The sequence below is a fragment of the Schistocerca gregaria genome, chromosome 6 (assembly GCF_023897955.1).
Source record: "Schistocerca gregaria isolate iqSchGreg1 chromosome 6, iqSchGreg1.2, whole genome shotgun sequence".
Classification (NCBI taxonomy): domain Eukaryota; kingdom Metazoa; phylum Arthropoda; class Insecta; order Orthoptera; family Acrididae; genus Schistocerca; species Schistocerca gregaria.
In genome coordinates this window covers 201,900,018-201,925,876 of record NC_064925.1, presented here as the reverse complement: position 1 = coordinate 201,925,876, position 25,859 = coordinate 201,900,018, and the positions used below count along the sequence as shown (strand labels likewise).

General features: G+C 39.0%; 1 protein-coding gene across 1 annotated transcript in view; it reads left to right on the top strand.

Annotated features, from left to right (window-relative positions):
• Positions 1 to 25,859, top strand: part of LOC126278957 (serine/threonine-protein kinase grp) — a 60,528-nt gene that overhangs the window by 19,937 nt on the left and 14,732 nt on the right. The window contains 3 exon segments of the mRNA XM_049979236.1: positions 11,793 to 11,922; positions 18,087 to 18,296; positions 21,158 to 21,426. Coding sequence (XP_049835193.1) covers positions 11,793 to 11,922; positions 18,087 to 18,296; positions 21,158 to 21,426 — 609 coding nt within the window.

Here is a 25,859-nt window from a genome sequence, read left to right as displayed (position 1 = left end):
CTGATACATATTCGAGCGACCACTTCCTGTGTGTTATCCATCTCCTGCATCATACCCCCTCTCCGTGCTCAACTAGTTGTAACATCTCCAAAGCAGATTGGGGGCTCTTCTCTTCCAGGGCGACCTTTCAGGATCAAACCTTCACAAGCTGCAATAGTCAGGCCGCACACCTCACGGAAGTCATTCTCACTGCTGCTGAATATTCCATCCCTCACATTACTTCTTCTCCACGCCGCGTACCGGTCCTCTGGTGGACTGCAGCATGTAGAGACGCTTTCTTTGCTCGTCGACGTTCTTTACGCACCTTTACACGCCACCCTACAGTGGCGAATTGTATCAATTATAAAAGATTACGTGCGCAGTGTCGTCGTATTTTTAGAGAAAGCCAGCTGGGCTGCTTTCACAAGCACCTTCAACAGTTTTACTCCTGTTGTCCGGGGTAGCCTGCGCCGGCTATCTGGCACTAAGTTCCAATCACCAATTTCTGGCTTGACGGTCGCGAATGTCGTCCTTGTTGCCCCTGAGGATGTCTCCAATGCCTTTGGCCACTTTTTCGCAGAGGTTTTCGAGCTCCACTCAATACCCCCCTGCCTTCCTCCCCCGAAAACAGGCCGAGTAGGCTCGGCCACCTAACTTCCACTCCTCGAATCGTGAAAGTTACAATGCCCCATTCACCATGTGGGAACTCAAAAATGCACTTGCCCGGTCATGGTCCTCCGCTCCAGGGTCTGATTCTATTCATATTCAGATGCTGAAGAACCTTTCTCCTGCGGGTAAAGGTTTCCTTCTTCGTACTTACAATCGCATCTGGATTGAGGGACATATTCCCGCATGCTGGCGAGAGTCTATTGTTGTACCGATTCCTAAACCGGGGAAGGACAAGCACTTGCCTTCCAGTTATCGACCCATCTCACTCACCAGCTGTGTCTGTAAGGTGATGTAGCGAATGGTTAACTCTTGGTTGGTTTGGCTGCTCGAATCTTGACGGCTACTTACCAATGTACAATGTGGATTTCGTAGGCGCCGCTCTGCTGTTGACCATCTGGTTACATTGTCGACCTTCATTATGAATCACTTCTTGCGGAAGCACCCGACTACGGCCGTGTTCTTTGATTTGGAGAAGCCTTACGACACCTGTTGGAGGGGGGCATACATGGGGCTATCGCGGTCGCCTCCCTCTTCTTATTCATTCCTTTTTAATGGATCGACAGTTGAGGGTACGTGTGGGTTCTGTCCTGTCAGACGCCTTTCGCCAGGAGAATCGGGTGCCACAGGGCTCCATTTTGAGCGTCGCTCTCTTCGCCATAGCGATCAATCCAACAATGGATTGCCTCCCAGCTGATGTATCAGGCTCCCTTTTCAAGGACGATTTTACCATCTATTGCAGCGCGCAGCGTACATGTTTCCTGGAGCGCTGTCTTCAGCGTTCTCTTGACCGTCTTTACTCCTGGAGTGTCGCCAATGGCATCTGTTTTCCTGCCGAGAAAACGGTCTGTATTAACTTCTGGCGCTACAAGGAGTTTCTCCCACCATCCTTAAGACTCGGTCCCATTGCTCTCCCATTCGTTGAGACAACAAAATTTTTAGGTCTTACATTTGACAGGAAACGTAGCTGGTCTCCACATGTCATATTTGGCTGCCCATTGTGCCCGTTCTCTAAATGTCCTCCGTGTTCTCAGTGGCACATCGTGGGGAGCGGATCGAACCGTCCTACTTCGCCTATATCAGTCGATCGTCAGCTCAAAGCTGGATTATGGGTGCTTTGTATACTCCTCTGCACGGCCGTCCATCTTACGCCGCCTCAACTCTAGACAACATCGGGGTTTACGGCTTGCGATCGGAGCGTTTTATACTAGTCCCGTCGAGAGTCTTCATGCTGAAGCCGGTGAATTGCCACTCACCTACCAGCGCAATATACTGCTTTGTCGTTAGCCTGTCAGCTACTGTCAATGCCCAACCATCCATCGTATCGTTCCTTTTTCTTTTTTTTACGACTCTCTCGACTGACAATACGGGTTGTATGTCTCTGCCCTGCTACCCCCTGGAGTTCGCTTTCGTCGCCTCCTTAAACACCTTGATTTTTCACTCCCTGCAACCTTAAGAGTGGGCAAAAGCCACACACCACCTTGGCTCCAGGCTCAGGTTCGTGTTCACCTTGACCTCAGCTCGCTCCCAAAGGAGGTTACCCCCGGTTCGGTATACCACTCCCGTTTTGTCAAACTTCATTAATATGACCTTCATTTATACAGATGGCTCTAAGACTAATGACGGGGGTCGGGTGTTCTTTTATTGTTGGGGCACAAAGTTTCAAATACTGGCTCCATGGCCATTGTTCAGTCTTCACAGCTGAGCTCTTTGCCCTCTATCAGGCTGTTCTTTACGTCTGCCGCCACCGACATTCTGCTTATGTCATCTGCTCCGATTCTCTGAGTGCCATCCAGAGCCTCAGTGATCCGTATCCGGTTCACCCTTTCGTGCACCGGATCCAACGCTCTCTTCATCAGCTGGTGGACGACGGGTCTCCAGTTAGTTTTATGTGGGTTCCTGGCCATGTCGGTATCCCTGGGAACGAAGCTGCAGATGCCGCGGCCAAGGCTGCGGTCCTCCAGCCTCGGACGGCTTCTTCTTGTGTCCCTTGATCAGATTGTAGGACGGTCATTTGTCGGCGCATTTTATCGCTGTGGCATGCCGATTTGGCTGCACTTACGGACAACAAGCTTCGGGCCTTGAAACCTCTCCCCGCAGCTTGGACGTCCTCCTCACGTCCTTCTCGGCGGGAGGAGGTCGTTTTGGCCCGGCTACGAATTGGATACTGCCGGTTCAGCCATCGCCATCTGCTGACGGCAGCGCCGGTGCCGTTCTGTCCATGTGGGCAATTGCTGACGGTCCGCCACATTTTAACGTCCTGTCCGGATTTTACTACGCTGCGTCTTGATCTTGGCCTGCCATGTAGTCGGGATGCCATTTTAGCGGATGACCCAGGAGCTGCTGCTTGTTTTATCAACTTGACACACCTGTCTAAGGACGTTTGATTATGCTGTAGTTTTTTAATCCTATGTCTGTTAATACGTCTTCTATAGTGTTGTCCCTTTTAGCTGCTGTTTTAACCTTGTGCTTCGCGGTGCATTCCTAACTTGTTCAGGGCGCTAATGGCCATTGTAGTTGTGCGCCCTAAAACCACCAAAAAAAAACAACCCATCATGGCATCTGTTTGGCCACTGGTGCCTGTTGAGTGTCTGCATGCAGAAGCTCACAAATTACCGCTATCCAACTGCTGTGACATTTTCCTCAGCAGATATGTATGCCATTTGCCTGCCACACGTGGGCACCCATCCAATGCCTCCTTCTCTGACTCTTTTGATCGCCGGTACGGGGTGCATCCCTCTTCTGTTACCTCCTGGAGTTTGCTTGCGGCTTTTTTTCTGGCAGCTGAACTTCACGCTACCTGCAGCTTTCACAGTGGCTGTGAACCCTTCACCGCCTTGGCTTCGTCTTCATTAACTTGCCAAGGACTCCACTCCAGTCTCCTATATCGCCTTCTGTTACATGACTTTCGCCTGGAACTTCTAGATAGTACATTTGTGTACACTGATGGCTCTCTTACTGACCTTGTCGGGTGTGCCTTCGTCATTAGCACCTGCCAGCACATTTAGATGTACGTACCTGGTGTGTGGTGTTTTTGCATATGCTAATTGGATAAGTGTGAGACGGTACTGTGTACATTTGAACAGGTTCTTGTCATTAAAGTACACAACATGACCATGGTGGGTTCTTTTTTTTGGACAAAGGACTTTTTGATGGAATTTATGAATATACACAAAGAGCAACACTGCTCGTGGAAAGTGAGATCCAAAGACTATATAAATAAGAATTTGAAGACAAACTATTATAAATTGTTCCTGTTTTTTGCAAACCATTTTTCTCACCAAACTGTGACTTCATTGCAGCAAGGAATTGAAGCAAGTGTTTGACAGTAAGTGTAGTGGCAGGCGTCTTGATTAAGTTTGTAAATAAACTTTGTTATGCTAAAACTAGATTTCATTTCCTTTGGATCAAATAGTGCCAAGGTGCAGAAAGCTTTGACAACGGTCTGTGTTGTGCGACAGTAATAGTAATCGGTCTTCATCTGCAAGGTCTCTCATTTCTAGTCCAGATCAAGACACTATTTCCATTTACATATTTTATGATCTGTATGATAATTATGACAACAGGGCAGTAACAGTTGGAAATCTTTTTAAAAAAATTGACTTGGATGTCTTTCTTCCTTGTAATTTTCAGCAATTTCTTAAATAAAACAGGGTGTATATGCTCAGAAACAACTGGGAAAAACCAGAGCATTTTTTAGAATTCAAAGAATTTTTCATTGTTTCAGTCCTCAGTTAAATCTTTGTAGCTTTGGCTGGTAAGAACTCTAACAAAGAATTTTACTGTAGCCCATTATTGCAGAATGTTGCAGCATTAAAAGATAAATGCAATAACAACACAAAAATTAAACTTTAGTTGCAAAGAAAATGTGCTATTTATAACAGTAAAATAAGGCGCGCACACTAAAGTGTGTGCTGATAGCAAAATATGTCAAAGGTCTCAGGACAAAGGCTGTGCAATACTTCGTAACAAGAAACCACGTCCAATGAACGTGACATAACTGTCCACACTTCTAATAAGTCAGAGGAATATATTGCGAATGGTGGTTTGAGAAATGTTAATTTCAAAGTAAATTTCCTTTTACACAAAATGAGTAATGTTACATGTGAGAATATGTGATGAATTTTTTAAAGCACCTGTGGTTCGTATCTCATTCAGATCTCAATACTTTTAGGACCAGCCATTCAGAAAAATGTCTGGTTTAGAAGACCAGCCATTTATGCTATTATTTGAAACTTATTGGCACATGCGTGTTTGTCTTTTTTAGTGTGTGTTACCCTTTAAAATAAACCAAACTTCGAAGGTTAGTTTCATGTTTGTTTTAGTTCTTTCGTACATAAATTATGCAATAATGAGGCGAAAAGTATAATTATCCTTGAAAACAAGAGTAAGGTGAATTCTTGAGCAATTTCACACACATAATTGACTTTTCCTTTCTGTGGAAAAGTTGAATTACTGGACAGAACATTTATTCAGCCAGATAACCTGTGAAGTGTTTGGTGCAAGCAATACTGTCCTTTACACTTCTTAAACAATTTTCTGTTGCTGTAGAGGATACCTTGAATTAGGACTAGGTGTGAAATTTCTTGCCTAAGAAAAGCATTAACTCAATTGTCCTCACTGACGGATAACAGAAGCAAATTCAGTTCAATGACAGCTTGTGTAGCTTTCACACCATTAAATATTGTTTTTACATAATCTGAGTCTGACAGTTCCAAAAATGTTGAAACTATATACACTCTGTTTTCTGAAAAATAAGTTACACATTCCTAGCTGTTTCATTGTTGTAATGTCAATGCTATCGTCCACACATATGCTCAGAAACTGTCACCATCATTATTTTTCAGCAAAACTTTGGAGGTATATTAAATTTATCAATTGTCTGCATTTTGTGCAATGTATTTTCAGATCACTTATTTAAAAATGCTGTTTAAGCTTACTGAGATGAACAACACACTTTATAGAACAGCACATACTCACAAATAATGTCATTGTGGCCTTGTGTGTAACTGCTGCGACTAATGGAAATGTAAGCTGAAAATTCAAATTAGACTGCCCAGTACAAGAAAATGTGGTGTAGCTGCTTTCAGATGCTTGTCGAATTTAGAATGTTCTCTGTCCCAACACTTGTGGCTGAGAAGGTATTGACAAAAATTACATTGCACCATTGTTTTATCTGTCAGCACCTTTTGAATTTAATTCTTCATCTTTTAAACATTCTTCTCTAAATTGTTGTGTATATGGAGATTTCTTTGCACAATTATAACTAAATGTACATGTCTAAGAAAACTTATTCAAAGTGAAATGACTTTAATCAGCACACTGAAAAGATTAGAGAATTCTGCCAGCATATTTCTGTTGGTGATAATGGCTGTAATAGTACTGCAGATTAAAGATTTTTCCAAAAATACATGGTTTCGTGCTGGGATTCATTTCTTTGACTGCCGGGAAGTTCTGCACTGGTGTATGAAATCTTCAACGTTGAAAAGATTTGTAAGTTTTATAGCTCTAACAGAAAGTATACAGTCATTAACCAAGGGGAAAAATGTTTCCACCTGGGGAAAAAGTGTTTTTAACTGGCAAAAATCCAGAAATGTTTTCCTTGTCTGCGTCCACACCTTGTAAAAGAGTCTAATGTAATAACTCTTGCTTCAAACTGTTTGCCTTCATGACTTCTAGCTGTAGTAACCCATTAGTTCTTTGCCCATTGAGGCGTGCTTTCAGGTGTGCCCCACTCGGTCACGCGGCTAAAACCTGTGTTTGAGGGGCCCATATTGTTTAACCTGTATGCGCTATGCAGTCACTCTTCAAATCTAGCAATGTTTGTTCGTAATAATACTCAATCTGATTTGTCTACTACTTTGTGGAAGTCAGCAGTTCTAAAAATATTACCCTAACATTACTTATATTGTGTTGGCTAAACAGCTAACACTGCGTTACAAGGGGAGGCCGAAATGCACGCGTTAGCTCACGCAGGCTGGCGTGAGGAAGGAAGAACCCTACAGACGTGAGGTCTGGAACATGACAAGGAATGAGAATTCAAAAAGCGGACGTAATTAGTTTCATACTTAACTTTAATCCATTAATGATGAATGCCGCTCTTGACTGTACATGATTCACAATATATGTTCAGAAGACATAGTAACAGAAGTGGCACCTTGCTAGGTCGTAGCAAATGACGTAGCTGAAGGCTATGCTAAACTGTCGCCTCTGCAAATGAGACCGTATGTAGTCAGTGAACCATCGCTAGCAAAGTCGGCTGTACAACTGGGGCGAGTGCTAGGGAGTCTCTAGACTAGACCTGCCTTGTGGCGGCGCTCGGTCTGCTATCACTGATAGTGCTGACACGCGGGTTCGGCGTATACTAACGGACCGCAGCTGGTTTAAAGGCTACCACCTAGCAAGTGTGGTGTCTGGCGGTGACACCACAATTTAAATATGTACCATATTGAAAGAAGTGCCATACTAAGTACTTCTAGCAGAAATAAAAATTTTGCTGTGACATTTTGTTACGTCACACACCCACTTGAACCAACTTCATCTTTTGTAATGAGTAGCTTCTCAGCAGGAGACATAGCAAGTGAACGATTTGTTTCCTCCTGTGTTGGAGTAGCTGCTGATATTATGGCTCCAGAAAATGGAAACTGTTGGACTCGGTCTGTAGAACTAGTCAAGTTCGTGTTTGTGTGAGGCAGTGTCATACGTGAGTGACAGAAGCGCGCGACAGCTTCAGGCAACAAAACACAACCGCAGGTGTAGTTACGGAAGTGTCCTACATGAGCGACATCTGTGTCGCTGCCTGTCTCCCGCCACAACTGGCGACGTTTGAATTCAAATGTGTTCGAATTGTCACTGCAGCATGCGGGACACAAGAGCGACAGTCGCGTATCTTCTTAGCAAAGCAGTGGAGCGTACGCGGCAGTAGCTATGAATTATTTAACATCCAATTTCAAGAAAACAATTCGGCGAAAAAAGTTGATTCTTCCTCAACCTATAGCTTCATATCCTTAAATGATGGTCAGAATTTATTTTTGTTATTCATCACAGTTACTGTGCTACACAACCTAGAGTATGTGGCTGCACAAAATGTTTAAGAATTTGCAGAGATAAAATCACATTGTGTAGACTTTGTTTCGTTCATTAAAGGCCATACATTATTGCGTATGAAGTGTAACCAATATATCTAAATTGTATTTTAAGTTCAGACCGGAATGATCTCTTTTCATTCTTGAGATATTGGTTCTTATATCCGTGGACTGGTCGCTAGTGTCACATCCGAACCTTTCCTGCACTTGCGGAATCAAATGGTCGTATCTCATAAAAGGTTCGAGATATTGAAAACGATTTTTGGATAAAACAGCACGCAGAAAGGACTATTTTATCATATGATTAACACTCAATGTTTTTGTAAACGCATAAACATAGCGAAAACGAGACTATATAACTTAAACCATGAGGTTTTGTCCAAATTTTCATAGGTAAACATAGGGAGAGAAACAGGTAAACGGGGTATCGAAGTGACCAGCATGAGGTCTAGTTTGGCTTGAAAATATTTAACTGCTTGAAAGTAAATAGGGTAATATACGAAAACTTAATTTATAAGCTCAGGAAAAATTGAAATATTTCACGAAAAGCTGCTTTAAATCAAGTGTCAAATGTCATCTGTTAAAGACCTAGCTACTTTGCACATAAAAAGATACATTGGTGCGATATTTAAAGGTCAAAATGGTTTCCTTCGAATCAAATGTGCCAGGAAGGCAAACGAGGAGTCAGTAAGATCATGCTTTCTGAATGAAACTTGAAATTAAAAAATGGAAGAAATCACTCAAATGTTTTATGAGATTATTTGTGTAAAAGAAAAGAGTAGATCGGAGAAACATTGTATGTGCCTTTGAATGATTCGCGAAATCATGACCAGAAAATGAGGCGCACCAAACGTTTCCCTAATATTTTTTTTTCATACTTTTAGTTAAATCATTACACAAAATGTTTGACTTCCTTTTCAAAAAATTTGTAAGCTTCACTTTTGCAGACTATTTAGAGTAATTGAAACACTCGGCCTTAACACTGACCGCTGACGAACTACGTTCGCAACATGCAATATCTGTAAAGTTTCATGGTTCATTGTAATTTACTAGGAATTAAATGTGTTTGACATACAGGGATAGGTCTGAAGATAAAGTTCTTTGGCAAGACCTTAAAAATATACTTAACGATGCAGTGTAAACAGTATACGTAAAACTTAGTATACAAAATAGTTATTGAGTCAGTAAAATATAAGAATTACCAGGTATCAAACTTGGGACCTTGTCCTCACACGTCATTATAAACTGCATACACTACCCCTACACCACAGCTACCTATAGTCCACACATCGAATTGTTTGTGCTTATATTTGTATTTAGTGTAGACATTCCTCCCCATTTATTGACTGTTAAAAGTTCTTGATCATGTAAAAAAAACCATTTGTATTTATTGATGAGATAGTCGATTGTCACGTGTATTCGAAGAACTTGTCTGGTGATCTTCGTAGATGACGATACTTATGAAATTCTCCATTGAGATTCCTCCATTTGTAAATTTCATTCAGAGCATTCCTTTTGCTTTGTTTTCTTAAGTAAACCTAATTCTGTAGCCTTACTCTCCAGCTACAGTATTCTACAGGTTAAGGACGCCATTTTATAGAAACAGCTGGTTGGTTCTAAGTAGCCATCTTGCAGCACGACATGTTCGCTCGCATGCAGGACACCCCAAGTTTGTCACCCGATGTTGCTGCTTGTTGCTGGAGTGTCACGTATTCAGAAGTCGCTCGCGTAGGACACGGCGTTACGAGAGCTCACACAGTTGAGCAATGTTAGATATTCATAGCACTGTGTGGGTTTGCGCAGTACTTCCTTCTCTTTTTCAGGTTTCAGGGCTTCAAATAATACGCCACAATCATCCTCTTCAGGAGGACTCGTGATTGAAACTGAAACTTGATTCATGCTGTCCTTGTGCTCGCCATATGGAGAGTCACAAGACCTATTATATTGCTTGAGTGGAAACGCTTATCATGCCAACAAGTGTTGTATCAAACAACATTTATTGCAGCATGTCGTACAGCATATCGTATTAACTCGGTGAGCACTGTCCACATGCAATTCACCTGTTTGCTGAATGAGCTTACTTCTTGTTAAACAAAAAAATACACATAATGAAAATAAATGTATTAATTCCAGTATGGCTAGCCATAATTTCCTCATTTGCCTCGGGTAATTTAAAGGCAGGTGCTTCATGAAAAAGTTCTGCTTCTGAATCCTCTTCAATCACAGTTTAGCCCCCTGAAATGTTCTTATCTCAAGCAGTCACTTAAAATATTTGAGAAGCTAATTGCTTGAAGGTTTAAAGTTAAATACTCTCTGCACTGCACCAATAGTTGCCATTTAGTTTTTTGAAATTCACAACCTTCAAATTGTATTGAACCCAAAATTTTGTGTTTGGTTAGCTACTTTACATGACTGTAGGCCAATCACAACAGTTTAATTTTAAGTGCATATAACCTTTGAGAAATGTTTGTGCACAATTAGAAATTTGCTGCAGTAAATGCCTGAGGTCTGAATTATTGCAGATATTAAAATAAATACTTTGCTAAAAATGATTATAGAATATTTTTATTCTTTATAGAGCTTTGGTGGATTATTTTCTTTAGAAAAAAATTCAACACTTTCATTCCAGGTTAAACTTGTTTGCTTCTTTTTGCACTCTTTCTCACAGTAGATAATCTTCCAATGAGAAGCAGTAAGATTTTATCAGCAGTGACTTAAGGTATTTGTCTGCATTATCTGAATTTTCCCCACACAGTTTGACATTCACAAAATCTGCAGAACACAAGTTCAGAACTGTATCGTATAAACCCTGATTCTCAGCATATTGCAACCCATACTTAAGTGCTACAGGTAGGACCAGAAATGTAGCCAGAGTATAAACAGAACTAAAATAGCTATTTACACTTTGCTTGTAGTAGACGGTGTGTGGTCACTACAATGTGGGCACTACAACATAGCAGACAGTCAAAAGTTTAAATAAAGGACAGGTGAACACTCCTGAGGCTACAGGAGTGGTGCAGAGGAATAAACCCTTCTGCCCGCTCCCAGGGCAGCCATCTGACACTTTTTGTCTTTAGAAGCAGAACTTATACATGGTTCATAGGGATTGTGACTCCTTTAAAGTGACACGATATCATACTTGAACCCCATGGTGGATCAGGATTACTCTCTTAACTAATTCCAAAATTAGTTAAAATTGCAAGCTACAGATAACCCAAAGCAAGTGAAGGGCATGGAGTAGTTGGCAATTCGTGTCTTGCTATTGCTTGTTGTAGTTCAAATACAGTGCATGCCTAAAACTGCCATTTAAAGAGTGTGCAGTTTTGCTTAATACCAACATTTGACAAGCAGACAAATGTAATGTATTTCATTTTCTGACATTAGGTTCCACAGCTCAGTTCTTTGTTGCCGTATGTGATGTGTATCTTTGAGACCATTCAACTGGCTAGTGTGAAGCACCCAGATAAGTCTTGAAGTTATGCATAGATGCACTCTTTATTTTGGAAATGTATTCTTATGCAATAAACTCTTCCCAAATGGGGCTTTGTCAGATGTTGGACAATCCCAGTAACTGAAAACCTGGATACTTCCTTGATACTTATTTGCAAGAAATAAAAGCTATATCTGACTCTCTGATGTAATAGTTAAACTGGATAAAATTTGCTATGAAGCTGTGTGTGTTACGTATTTTGAGGCAGAATGTGCATCTATATTCACATTCATCCCAAATGTAAATTTTTCATGTCTCAAAGAAAAACTCTCCAAATTTTTAAACCTTGTCGAACTGTAGAAAGCATGAAATATCACTTATTTGTGAACCAGTTGGTGTGCTTTATGGCAAGTAATCATGCCTCGTTTTTCTATCCTGTAGTGTTTTACTTTTCATTAAATAGTTAATAACTAACACAATACTGTAAATCTTCCTTTGCATTTGTGTTAATAGTGGATTGACAAAAGCACCTAGAAAAGTATATGAAGAAATTTCAGCTGTTCCATTTTGTTACATCAGAATGTGTTGCAGAGTTTGGGTGGCAAAATACGATGTTTACTTCTGTGCTACAGGAACGCTGTTTGGAGAAACGCTGTGGTACCTTACCCTATGTTGCTCCAGAGGTGATGGTGAGACCTTACCATGCTGAACCTGCTGATATCTGGTCCTGTGGCATCATTTTAGTTGCAATGCTTGCAGGAGGTAATCAGCAACATTGAACTGCTATTTGCATTTATAACACTGTAAAATTAGCATTATCAATAATAAAAGTGCATGTTAGGTTTTTTATATATTATTTAAAGAGCATAACATACAATTTACACTGAAGGCATATTAATTTTGCAATATGCCCTATGTTCTCATAAAACTCATCACAGATGATATCATTTCAGGCACTCTGTATTCTTCATACTCAAAAATAACTTAACATTTCTTGCCTACAGTTTGATCTAATCTTGGTTGATAATCAAAAGTTACTGTGTCTGCTGTTTGTCAGTGTTCCTTACGTAAAGCTTACCATAGAAATTTATTGGTTGCTGGGCCATGTCAGTTTCATAGTTGATATTTCACTGGCTTCCATTGCCATTGTTCTGTGTCGTAAAATTATGTGCTGGGATGCACCACACAGAAGCTTCTAGGAAATTGGGAAGGTAAAACACAGTATGTACAAACACTAATAGTTGGAACTACTGCAACACCTACCCTCCGATGAATATTGAGTGGCACTTCCCTCTCTAAATTCCCTAACCTAGCTACCTGATTAACACTCCAGCACACTGGCTGCCAGTTTTCTTTTTCCTGGTAATGACATCTTGAATGGTCCCGACCTAGAGATTGGCCTTGTTCACATCTGCTATCTCTACATTCAGTTCAACTCTCCCTCCTACCTCCTCCTGGCACCAGAAACTAGCCAGTGTCTCTATTCATAACTTCTTTTATAACTGTATTGGTCAGACTGTTTGGAGTGTAGTGGAATGCTGTGCAGAGCACACAAGCTACATTTATGTGAATTAATATTTGTGAATGGTAGGGGCTAGCTTACAGCCAGGTATAATTCTTTGTCAAGCATCACGTACTCACTGCATTGCAGTTAGGTGCTGACTGTTGTCAAGTGTGGCTGTCTGCCAACCTAACCCCCCTCCCCCAAGAAAAAAATATTGCCTCACTGCCAGAACAACAGAAATATATGCTCCCTGTCTGTCTCTAAATTTTTTTGTAAAACAGAAGGAAAGTAGTTGGCATTGGAAGTCTAAAGCATACAAAATGATCACACCATGAGCTTAATAGATCTTGGCTCACACGGCATTGGGACACTTTACAGAAGAAACATTGGAAATTCAAAACAATAACAAATTAAACACAATGTAGTTGTTTCTGGACAGGTTCGGAGCTTGAAAAGTCTGCTAGATGCAGAGGGTTGGGAGGGGGGAGGGGGGTACTATAGTTGCCAACAGAGATACCGGAGTCAGTGATGTCATAGCCATCCTTCCTGGTTGACTGGCCTGGTTATGAGTGTGGCACTGTCTAGTACTAGTACTAGAGTTCAGTATTAAATACGTGAGAAAATAGGTGGACAGACTTAGATGAGTTGAAAATCCAATGCTGCAAATGGACTCATTAAAAATAAAGCTTTGAGAAATATTAGGTTACGGATGAATAGAAAGGAGGCACCTGCCAGTTATAATCTGGGGAAAGCAGTAGAAGCACTACTTAAAGGAAAGAAATCTGAAAATAAAAAGGGAAGAGGTTGAAAAGAGATTGGGGTTGCGATACTGTGAGAATAATTTGAGCTGTCAAAATCGTAAATCAAAACTGAGCATCTAGAGTAAAGACATTCCCTCGATGTGAGATCCTTGGGAGAGCCAGCTGTGATATAATAGCCCATCTGACATGCAATATGAGACAGGCAGAACACCACCTGTCTTAAAGAAGAATGTAGTAATCAAATTTCAAAAAAGTAATGAAGTAATACATGAGAATATCACTGAACTGTCAGTTCCCAGTTAGGTCCAATATAAATGCAGCATTGGAAATAGAAATTTATTTGGAAGAAAGAGCCAAATATTTCTGACAGAAAAGATTATAATTTTTGGCAATGCTGTTATGTCCCAACATAGAAATTATACCACATTAGGGTAGATAGTAAGCAGAAAGGAAAGTGAATCTAAAAATTGGTGTAAACCATTTCTTTTGTTTATATTTTATTTCTCGGGGTATTATCTAAATGCAGACAATGAAGAAATTGCTTAAATTGAGAATAGGTTTAATGTTAACTTCTTTAGGCAGATACTGTATATCAAAACACAGTTAGTAAATATGATTAGTTAGATATTGTAAAAATTAAATTTTCTCCAGAAGTCCTTTTTTAAAGGGTAGTTACCTTGTACACAGGATTGTCTTATACTCAGTTAAATACCATATATGGTAGTTAAAAACAGTATATGATGTTGGTCCAGTTGGTATCACGAAGTGCGCAGGTACTTCGTCTGAAATGCTGTGATGCACTCTGTTTTGAACAGAACTCTGCTGGTCCAAAACATGATTATTAGTCCCAAAGGCCTAACAGAAAGATTGTTGGTCTCAATGGTGATTAATCCTGAGTCACATTCTCAAATTGTTTCAGTAAGTGACGTAGTGGAGTGGTAAGACATTGGATTTGCATCATTCAGGATGATGACTGTTAAAATCCTTATCCAGCTATACAGATATGTCCTGTATTTTTCCCCAAATCCCAGGTTGATTCCTTTGAAATTGGCACATTCATTTCTTTTTATGTAACTATTTTCTTTATCTGTCTGAAAACATTCCATTCTAGGCACTGTAGTGAAAATAACTTCACTTGGGTCAGCATCGAGGTTATTTGTGGCATATTTATTAAGGTATGAACTACACCACCGCCATACTAAGTCAACTTGCTACAGAGGAAGTTGAGCTAACATCTTTCCATCTGACAGGTATAGACATATTGAACAAGAATAATTTCGTATCCAGTTATAATGTTGAAATAGCATTTATTGTATAATTGTGCCGTCGACTTTCAGATTATCTGGTTTCTCGATGTTAGGGAGGTGAAAATTGAGCTAGTTCAGTGGTTTTGATATGCTCCATGCTGACACTGTTAGGTTACTTACACAATATGATGCCTGTACTAGTCACACTGAAGGTAGTGTGTTCATAGGGTTCTACAGCCCAACATGGAATCATAAACTGTGTTAGCAACCCAAAAATGTAGCTGTTGCACACCTGCGGGTGTGTGCTCTTTCTAGATATGTTCTGCAAATTTTCTTGCACTTTTCTTCGTTGCTGTATTTGTGCCTTGAAAAAGACTGAATATGCACTTGTTAAAATATTCGCAGTTGTTAAAGATGAAACATGATTCCATTCCTGTCAGTTATTTGTTCCCACACTTTGAGGGGTGAACCAAACCTATACTTCATAAAATAGCTTTTGTGTATACAAAAAGTTCGATAATGCGTAATTTTATAATACAGCGATGATCTTCACAAAGGTGAGGCATTAAACAATACATGAAGTTCTGATGATTTGTCTTCCCTAGTGTTCGCATTTTCAGTCATAAGAAATAATTCCTTACTTTAAATGGGAGCAACAGTCTCAGGTGTTAAACTTGCTATGAAGAGTTCTTACCCTGGCTAGCTGTGTCTAAATTACTTGAATTTATGATATATCCAATGCAGGATTGAACTGACATGCTCTGAGGAACTTCTGAAATAGCTACAGTGGTATTGTAATTGCATTTCCATGAGGTTTCATTTACAGGATACAACAGAATTAATAACAAAACTCGTCTGTTCAATGGTTAAATAACCTGGATAAAAGTGGCCGAAGAGAAGCAGCAGCTGAAGATTTGAATGCATGTGATCTTGTCTTTGGTATCCTAGCTGTAGGTGATTTATTCAGTGAACCCTAAAGCTAGCGTACCATAGTCAAGAGCATGTGACTATACTTCTGAGCAGAATTTCTGTTTGGTAAGAATGTGTAATGTCTCTGATTTGTTAATTTTCTTGACACAGAGGGCTACAAAAGAATGCAAATTTGTTTTGCACTAATAAAATTATATGGTAATTAATTTTCCATTTGGGAATGTAGTTCGATAGTGTTTTCCTTTTTAAAATGTTTTCTTATTTTGTGTGTAACTGGAGTGCTCATAACCTTTGATCCCAATTTGATGCAGTAAAGTCTGTGATGGGGTGGTATGCCTTTGATTTAGGGTGAGCCAGGCCTTATCTTGTGACACACACACACATATCTTAATTAAAAATCAAAATCGTTACGGAAATAAAAAAGTTAATACAGTATGGTGCTGGTACACCATTATGTCAGAAAATGTACCTGTAGAAAACAGTTCATCAAATTCTGCTTTTTGTTATGGAATAGTGTTTACACTGTTTAATGCTATACATAAATCACCACTTGTCCCATGACCAAGCAATTGGGGTCACCCATACAATAATCTGGAGGCATTCTGTACTTTCAATATTTTCAAAGATAAAATTGCAATTTGTAAGTAGCCATAAAATAGTTATAGCTCTTGCCCTGTTATAAATCTGCTTAATACTGGCTTTGAAATCATTTTCTTGAAATAAAAACACTGACACTATGTACATTTCTTTTCCTGTGAGTTGAAGGGGAGCGCATTGCCGTCCCCCCCCCCCCCCCCCCCCCCCCTCCTCCTCCTCGAGTATTGGCGCCTTTGCAAACCACCTCACATCTCGCACATGCTTTTGCTCTTGCTGCCATCCACTGTGCAACTCCCTGGCAGTGCCCCTGCCCCTTCTTTGTTTTCAGTTTACTTAAGAGGAAAGACAAGTATGAAAATACTAAAAAAAAAAGGCATACCTGAATAAGATTTGTTCTGCCTTTGAAGTTTTATGATTTGCCTCTTAGTACAGATGATGAACTTAAACAACGGGAGGACTTAAGAGCAAGTTTGAAAATGAAATAGGACAGTATTATAACCAAACTGAGAAAGAAAAATCATAATCAACAGGAAAGTCATAGAACCAGGTATATTAAGGATAGGTGAATACATCATCTAACTTGACATAAAAATGAAAGTGAAAAGAGAGAGAGAGAGAGAGAGAGAGAGAGAGAGAGAGAGAGAGAGTGTGTGTGTGTGTGTGTGTGTGTGTGTGTGTGTGTGTCGTTTTACTAACTTCGAAGCATGTCACTGGACTGTGTACTTTTCAATGCAATTCCATTTAAAAACTGTGGGTTCCAAAGTAATCAGCGTAGAGAGGTATATCAAATGGTTCATGATAGGAAAAAAAAATTTGTTCAGAAAAATTAAGGAACATGCCCAATTTAACTTACATAGTTCTCATGCTTCCTCCATCAAATTGCAGAATAAACCTTCTAGTAGCATGATTCAGATGTAATTATAAGCCACTATTACTAATATGGCATAACTTAACTAAAATGGAGATAAATTGCTATAATACATATTAAGACATCAAAGAACTGTCAATTGGGTGATGGGAAATGTGTGGGTAAAAACTGTAGAGTTAAACTAAGACTTCAATACAGCAAGCAGAGCTCAAATGGATGCATGTTGCAATAGTTATGCACAGATGAAGCTAACTCAAGATTGCTTAGTGTGCAGAACTGCATGAAACTTATCTTAAGACCGAACACTACTACTACTACTACTACTACTACTACTACTACTACAGCTAATAACAACAATAATAATGATGAAAGTCCAAATAAATTTTGTAAGTTTGTAGTTTTTGTAAGGTATTGTGGTCTCATTTTAGGTTGTTGTATGGTTTGTGCCTGATAAAATCTTCAGTTGCTAACCTATAAAGCAGAATCGTATATTAAATGTTAGGTGCTGTTGTTTAGTCTCCAAATGTTACTGGGACAGATCTGAGACTACAAATCCAGGTAGGGACTGTAATGCTCATTCAATCCTCAGTAATATGTCATTGATTTCTATATGTAGTAAATCCACGATTATATTACAGTTTAGAGTCTACATTAAGCTGTAGGTACCCCTTACTACTGGCTAGTAAGTCAATTCAGAGGTTGGAAGAAGTCTAGGGAATGCCACTTCCTTAGGATTGCACCTAGAGTAACATGCTGTTACATCCAAATCAAGCCTTGGGGTAATAAATTCTCTACCTAATACAGATCTACTGTATTTATTGCTAGTAAATTTGATTAATGCAGTGATTATAATTTTGTTAAAAATGCTGGACAATATTACATAAATAGTTATAGGAAAAATAACATGCTCTGTTCATTAGCAGGGTTCCTAGTATACTAACTGTGTGGAGAATTGGTGTTTTGTGACTGTGTATTAAGTAACAGCTGGTCTTGGAATTACCTTGATTTTTGTTTTCCAGAACTACCTTGGGATCAACCTACTGCAGATTGTGTGGAGTACATGGCATGGAAGGATGGCAAATGGGCACATCTCACTCCCTGGGTGAAACTTGACAATATGGCCCTTTCACTGGTACGCCGTATTCTTGTACCGATGCCCTCAGGTCGCTATACGCTAAAGCAGATTGTGTCTCATCGTTGGTGCCAGAAGAACTTCATGAAGATGCCAGGTAATGTTCATGAATTTGTCTCTACTTTGTTTTCAGAGTAATCACATTCAGCAGGCAGCAGACCTCCATGTGAAGGGACTTCCATAAGCTGTGCTCTGTGGTCAGGTACTGAGTGACTCTGAGATGTTAACTCAGGGGTACTTGGTACCTAACCAGGAAGTGCAGCAATGCATCACAGTATTACTGTATCCTTTTACTGCAGAAGGAGGAGCACCGATTCCTGATTATTCTGGAACATTTGAAGTCGTTTTTGGAAAAGTAAGCAAGAAAAAAAATTACATATTAATGGGAAAATGCTAGTTAATTTAGCTGTGGAACTATTGCATGCACAAAAATTTGGAGAATGGAGGTAACCGTCTTGTAAATTTAGAGGGATAGTTTATGGTGTGAAAAAGTAATGTATGTTTACTCTCATTACAGCCAGAGGCCTCAAAAACCTTGCTCTGGGCCTTGCTTTGGTGATGTAGCTGTATGATTGATTACTATTTCATAAAGCTAGATTACCAAAGCATGGCTATGGGCGTATGCTACAGGGGAGAACAGAAGCTTGTGAAATACTTGCAAGAAGTGTGTTTTCTTTTTTCCTTTCTTTCCACGTGCATAGATATATTACATAGTGTGATGTCCTGGGTAAAATCATATGGGTTCTTGTTAACAATAAGTTGCAGGGGAAGAAAGAAGAACATGCTGTTGTCCTCTCTTTGGTGATCTAGCTGTATGAGCATAGGGATGGCATCATAAAGCTAGATTACCGAAGTCAGGAAAACAGTGCAGACTTCGAGTTCATCTTCCTGGAAAATTGCTACATTATTAGTTCGTTACTGTACTGTGAATGTTTGTATGTTGTTAAGAATCTGTCTTTAAAGTGTTCCAGTTTTATTACTGTTATCCATGTGCAGAATACATTAAAGTGTGACAGTTGAACCTCACTGTATTGTTTGGAGAAGGTCCATAAAATTTGAATAGCAAATTTGTAGAAATTAGAATGCCAATAACAGGTTTCATGTATTAAAAAAAAAATTATTTACAAGTAAGCCGATGGTTTTATATTGCCTCTTTCTGTCAGAGATAGAACAGGAAAAAAAAACTTCAAACCAATGATTGCTGTCATCACTTGCTTGTGTATGTTGTACAAAACACATGCTTTGACTTCAGGTAGCACATCACATACCCTCCCTCCCTTCTGTGTACTGACATAACTTCATCAGTATTAGTTCTGTACACTTTCATGGATTTTTTGTGGGAACATGGACCATGTCAGCTATGGAACCGTACCAATAATTTCCGTGTTAGTACATGTACAGAAACAGCCATTTTTTTCTTCACAGCTAGCATATAAAGCAAATATCATATAGTATTTTAATGAGTGAGATTGACAGTACCCCATTTAAATTTTTGGTGTGTCAGAAACAGTACGGTCGTTCATCTCCCTTCACATAATCCGTAATGCTGCCATCTTTCTAACGACATGATATTCTTTTGTTTAAAACAGATAATTGTCCCAAAATTGTGCATGAAATGACTCTTGCAGTAGACTGAAAGACTGCTCCCTCATGTTTTGTAGTGACATACTGACTATATGTAAACGACTTCATTGCTGTGAAACTCCCTCGCAGATGAAAACTGTTCGCTAGACTGGGATTCAAATCTGGGACCTTTGCTTTTAGCGAGCAAGTGCTCTACCAAATGAGCTATCCAAGCCTAACTTGTGACCCACTCTCACAACAGTGAGTCAAGCTTAAATAGCTCAGTTGATAGATCTTGTGTAGATGAAAGGCAGATGTGCATACGCTGCTATAACGTGAAAATTCATTTTGGAAAGTTAATTGTCCATTTCTGTTCAGTACAAATTACTTGTACAGACTTGGAGGACATATAGTGGTAACCATGACAATAAAGTTAAATGAAGGAACTAGTTAGGAAAAGCATAGTTTTCCCACTACACACAAAATGCAACACACATTGCTTCACGATTCCTGCTGCTTGTCGTATTGGTGTACTTAAAAGTAAGGTATAGCGCATCTTGGATCTTTCGTGAAACAGTGTTTTTGATTGCTTCCTTTCTCCCAGGACTTAACTATTTGAAACTTGTAAACGGAGAAAAACTTATTGTGCTTTGACTTGGCTCTTTGCACTCAACCATTGTTGCACCCAATCATATTATTGCAATGTTCCTAAAAATAATTTTCAAAAAGTAGTGTTTTTTCCCATTTAGCTAAGTGCAATGAAGTAGTTATTAGTTTCTATTGGGGTACCTATTTTCTCACTTCACTGAAACATGAGGAAAAGAAAGGAATTGAACCATGAACAACAGTGAACATTAATAGTCAAATTCTTGGGACCAGTTTTTCCTACGTTTGTGGAGGTAACTATTCTTTTTGACAGTTTTACATGATTAAAGTAACAGGACAGTTAGAACCCTGGAAAATTTATTTCTCTAAGATTTAGTTTCACTTTAGTTGCACAATTTAGGGTATTGCCTCTATCATGCGTATATGAAAATGCTTCTTTTCAGTAGGCAAAGACGGATAAGCTGTTTCTGTTATGACTTAAATTTACTCATTTAGAACATTTTTTATTTGTCTTATTTTCAACAGTTGTTCTTTTTCTAGTAGTGAAAGAGTTGCTACATTATCTTATATGTGGGTTTAATTTTGATTCATGTTGGTGATTTCGTATTTAAATTATCATTTTTATCAAGATGTAATGACATTTGTAGCTGTTGTTGACAAATTGCCATGTTTGTTAGTCACAAGATAGATTTATGATAAGTTTTACATTGTATTTGCATTGAAGTTTTAGTAAAAACTACATCTGTATATGTAAATTTTTTGCAAATTGTAAATATCTCAATTTTTTAGAATCGTACCATTCAAATGAGGCAACCCCAAATGCAACCAGCAAGCGGATTTGCTCAGGTGGAGATTTGTCACCACTGAATGGAACCTGTGATATATCTGGAGCAGCACGCTTGTGCCACTCACAGCCAGAGCCAAGACTTGAGCGAGAATGCCCTGATCAAGGACCACTTGTGCAACATGATATTCCGTTTTCCTTTTCACAGCCAGCACATTTGGAAGATCTGTTGCTTAGTTCACAACTGAATCCTACCCAATCATCTGGCACACAGGTATGCAAAACACATTTATTAATTTTTTCCCTCCTTGTGTTCGTAGTGTTTTCATGTGTAGCAAATTATCAGTATATACAAAGAAAGAAATGTACTTCTACAGTTTCTTGTTAAGTACAATAATTTCTGGTAATAGCATATTTTACATTAATATGAGGTTTGCATGCATTTCTATCATTTTTGTTGGAAATGTATGTATTGAATAAGGAGACTCGGTAATAAAGATACTGAACTCGCATTAAAAACATGGTGAGATTCCAAATTGCCACTGTGTCATCTGGCCGTAGGTCTTCTGTGGTTTCCTCAAATCGCTTCTAGTTATGGATAATTGTCCATAGCCTGTTCCTTCCCCCTTCTTCATTTGGCTAAAATTTAGTATGAGGGACAAGGATAGTAATTATTGTAAAGTGCTTTCTTTTTTATCCTATTAAGTCTTCATTTCCTGCAGCTTATGTTGTATTTTGTGTAATTGTGTTCAGCAATCTGTTACCATTCAGTCATTTGTATGATTTTGCGGCATTTTATAAATGTGCACTCATGTTTAAGTTTGCACACTGAGAAAATTGAGTCCACAGCTGGTGTATAAGCTGTGGAAAGTTATTTCCTGTTGTATCATTGTTTTTCTGTCTGTCTGGTCTGGTGTGTGTGTGTGTGTGTCACACTTCAAGAACAGCTTGAATATGGTGGGGAACTGCAGATATTTTCTCCTGTGTGTGTGTAAAAAAACTGAAAGATTACACAGGTTATCAAAGCTTACTATTACTGGCACTGCTCATTTTCATCAGTTTTTTAAGTCTACTTTTTGATTGTACTATGTGACACAGGCACAGCAAAGTTTGTGTGAAAACTTCATACAACAAAGTTTTAAAAATTTGAAACAAACCAAATGCAATTAAAGAATGGACTTCTGAAAGTGAACAGTGGAAGTGATACAACATTTCTTTTTTCAATACTTGCTAGTTGAAGAAAAAACCAGTCATTGTATGTGAAAAAGGCAATAAACTCATAGTAATTAGTACTGATGATTAACAAATAAAGCGGAGTGCATCAGACTGAAAACATTGTTTAGTACGCAATAAGTTTGGCAAGGAAAAGTAAAATAATCATGTGATATTAATGCTAGCGCCTTTATTTTTGACAGAAACAAATTGAGTTGCGCTTTTAAATTAATAATGAAAATACAAACTTTTCTGTTTTATGCTTGCATTGTCCAGAAGCTTTGGATGTGGATTTGTCTGGTGTCTCATACACGTATGTAAATTTAATTGAATTGTATGTTATTCCAAATGGAAGTACAGAGTTGTCGTGCATTTTAATGTTAATGCAAAAACAAAAATTTACTTCCGCTAAAAATAATCACGCTCATTGGGAGAATATAGATGGATTTCCCCGTATTAAATTGCTCATCTTGACTCCAAAGTGCTTTAATCATTTCCTGCCAGTTTCCAAATCAAAATATAGTTGGAGCTGTTCAGAGTTGTTGTATTAAGACCAGTTAAAACTAATAGTTTAATGATGGTACTAAGCAGCTTCAGGAACATCCACTTGCAGATGTGCACCTCTCTGCCCACTGCTTTTGTGTATCAGCACCATTGTAGCATATAGCAAAGTTTCAGTATAAAATTTCACTGTATGCCACGTCCACACAAACCACCTCAGTAAATTTGCAATTATGGGGAGGGGACTAATAAATAAAACTTCATAATATGTTCCTTTCATGTAATACACTAAAATATCAAACACAAAATTGTGGACCACTCGCAGTCTTCATTCAACAGATGTGGGGAAAGCCAAACTGTAACTCTCAATAATATTTCCATAAAATGTGTTAGCAAAAGCTGTGATGTTAAACATAGCCTATGACAATGTTCAAAAGGTTTCCAAATTTAATATGCAAACTGGCAGGGGCCTTATGATGTAAAAGTGGCAGCCAAATGAAAATAAGACAGAGGGGGGAAAGTAAGTAAATTATTTATTATTTCAAAAATAATTGCCATAACTGTTAATACATTTATGCTGTTGTGAGATAAGATAGTTAAAGCTTATACGAAAAATGTTTGTGGCAAGTACATAACTGTGATTGTACCCAGGCATGCGCCTGTTTGCCCAAATCAAATAGAGGGCCATGAAGGTCTTTCTTCAGGGCACTGAAAATATGGAAATCTTGTGGGGAGAGATCGGGACTGCATGGAAGGTGTGCAAAGGCTTTCCAGCAAAACTCCTGCAGTCTAGTCTAAACAACCTTGGAAACGTGGGTTGGGTCCATTTGCTTCCATGGGAACTGCAAATGTTTTTCCTTGGTGGTGGTGGTGGTGGTGGTGGTGGTGGTGGTGGTGGTGGTGGTGGTGGTGACCATCTTGTCTCACAGTGGAGTAAATGTATGAACAGATGAAAATTACTTTCAAAATAATTAAGTTAATTTACTTTTCCCTATCTGTATCATTGCTATTTGACAGCCATTTATACTAATTTCAGGCATATTGTAATAATTAGTGGGCTCTGATGTTTCTGTTTGGTGACTACTGTTTCACCAAGTGTTAATTTTTTGCTATTACAGACATCTTGATTGGCCTAAAAGTAGCCACAGTAATGCAAGTGCTCATTTTTATGACTTCACAGATCTTTCCTCAAGCCTGTGACTGTAATTTTATTTCTTACAATAATAAGCTTTTGGTATGTGTGCTCAGAGTGCAGTCTAAGTGTAAGTTCACTTTGTTCACAATTAATTACTCAGATGTGAATTACAGGCCCGGGAAATCCAGAAAATACCCAGGATTTTCTTCATCCAGGAGAAAACCAGGAAAAGTCTAGGAATTTTTCATTGTTTTAGTTTGTAGTTAAATTTTTGCAATTTTGGCCGGTAAGAACAGATACTCAAATTTTACTGTAGCCTAGTACTGCAGAATAATCTGCAGCCATAAAACATATATGAGAGACACACCAATGTAAAACTCAAGTTGCAAAGAAAATGCACCATTTACAACAACAAAGTGTGTGCACAAGCATCTCCCGAAAGCGACATGTCAAAGGCTTTAAGGCAAATACTATGCAATACTTAACAGAACACTGCTTTCATTGACCATAGTGTCACAGTTGCTTAGAGTAGATTAGTTTCCAGCAAGCTCGTCCATATGCACAGAGCTAAAATAGTGTAAGAGCAGTGTCTTCTCCCACTTACGTGAAGTGTGACTGTTAGATGCATAAGCTGTCAGATACATGGGGAGTAGTCTCCATGTGAAACGCTTAATGTTTTGTGATTTTTGCTGTTGTCTCTTCGTTTACAACTCTCATGGCAAATGAAAATGAATTGCATTTGTATAACTAGAAGGTATCAAATGAATTAAAATACATTCACAATCGAGCATTAATCGCATTGCAGAACAATGAAGTTATTTCTGTTGATTTCCAGATGAAATTTGACTTCAATTAATCTTCTCAGCAGAGGTAATCAGTTTATTTGAAAGGAAGTGTTTCATTCCACACTTTTGACTACTTTAAACTGTTCACTGAATTTCTAGTGTTTCTTAATCTTCTGGCACACATGGCATTGTGTCATAATAAAGATCAAAGCATAATTCAGTAATATTTCTCCAAAAAAAATTTTTAAAATGGCTAGCTGAAAACTACAGTGAAAAGATTTAGCAGAATTTTACATATCTGGCTTCTTCGAAACTCTTTGTTTTTTTTTATCACAAGACATGTTTCAACATTTCTGTGAGGCCTCTAGGCTTGAAGTTATTTCTTAATTTGTGTTGCTTTTGTCTTTTTACAGACAGGTGTTCTTCAGTGAATTATAGATGGGCAGAGCACAGGGTTTTATTCAGCAAAATATTAGGGGCTTAAAGTTATAGAGTCAAATTTTGAAACGAATATTGTGCCAAGGACTGTTTGAATTTAGAGTTCCTTGTCTGGATAGGATATGATAAAATAATTGCTCTAAATACAGTAGCTCTGTGTTCCTCAGAACAATATGCCACAGTGCTGCACATAGTCATGTAATCCCCCACTACACAAGAAATTCCAAACAGAAAGACAACAAAAGGTATAAGAGCAGACGATGATACGTCCTCCCCCCATGAACCATGGACCTTGCCGTTGGTGGGGAGGCTTGCGTGCCTCAGCGATACAGATGGCCGTACCGTAGGTGCAACCACAACGGAGGGGTATCTGTTGAGAGGCCAGACAAACGTGTGGTTCCTGAAGAGGGACAGCAGCCTTTTCAGTAGTTGCAGGGGCAACAGTCTGGATGATTGACTGATCTGGCCTTGCAACATTAACCAAAACGGCCTTGCTGTGCTGGTACTGCGAACGGCTGAAAGCAAGGGGAAACTACAGCCGTAATTTTTCCCGAGGACATGCAGCTTTACTGTATGATTAAATGATGATGGCATCCTCTTGGGTAAAATATTCCGGAGGTAAAATAGTCCCCCATT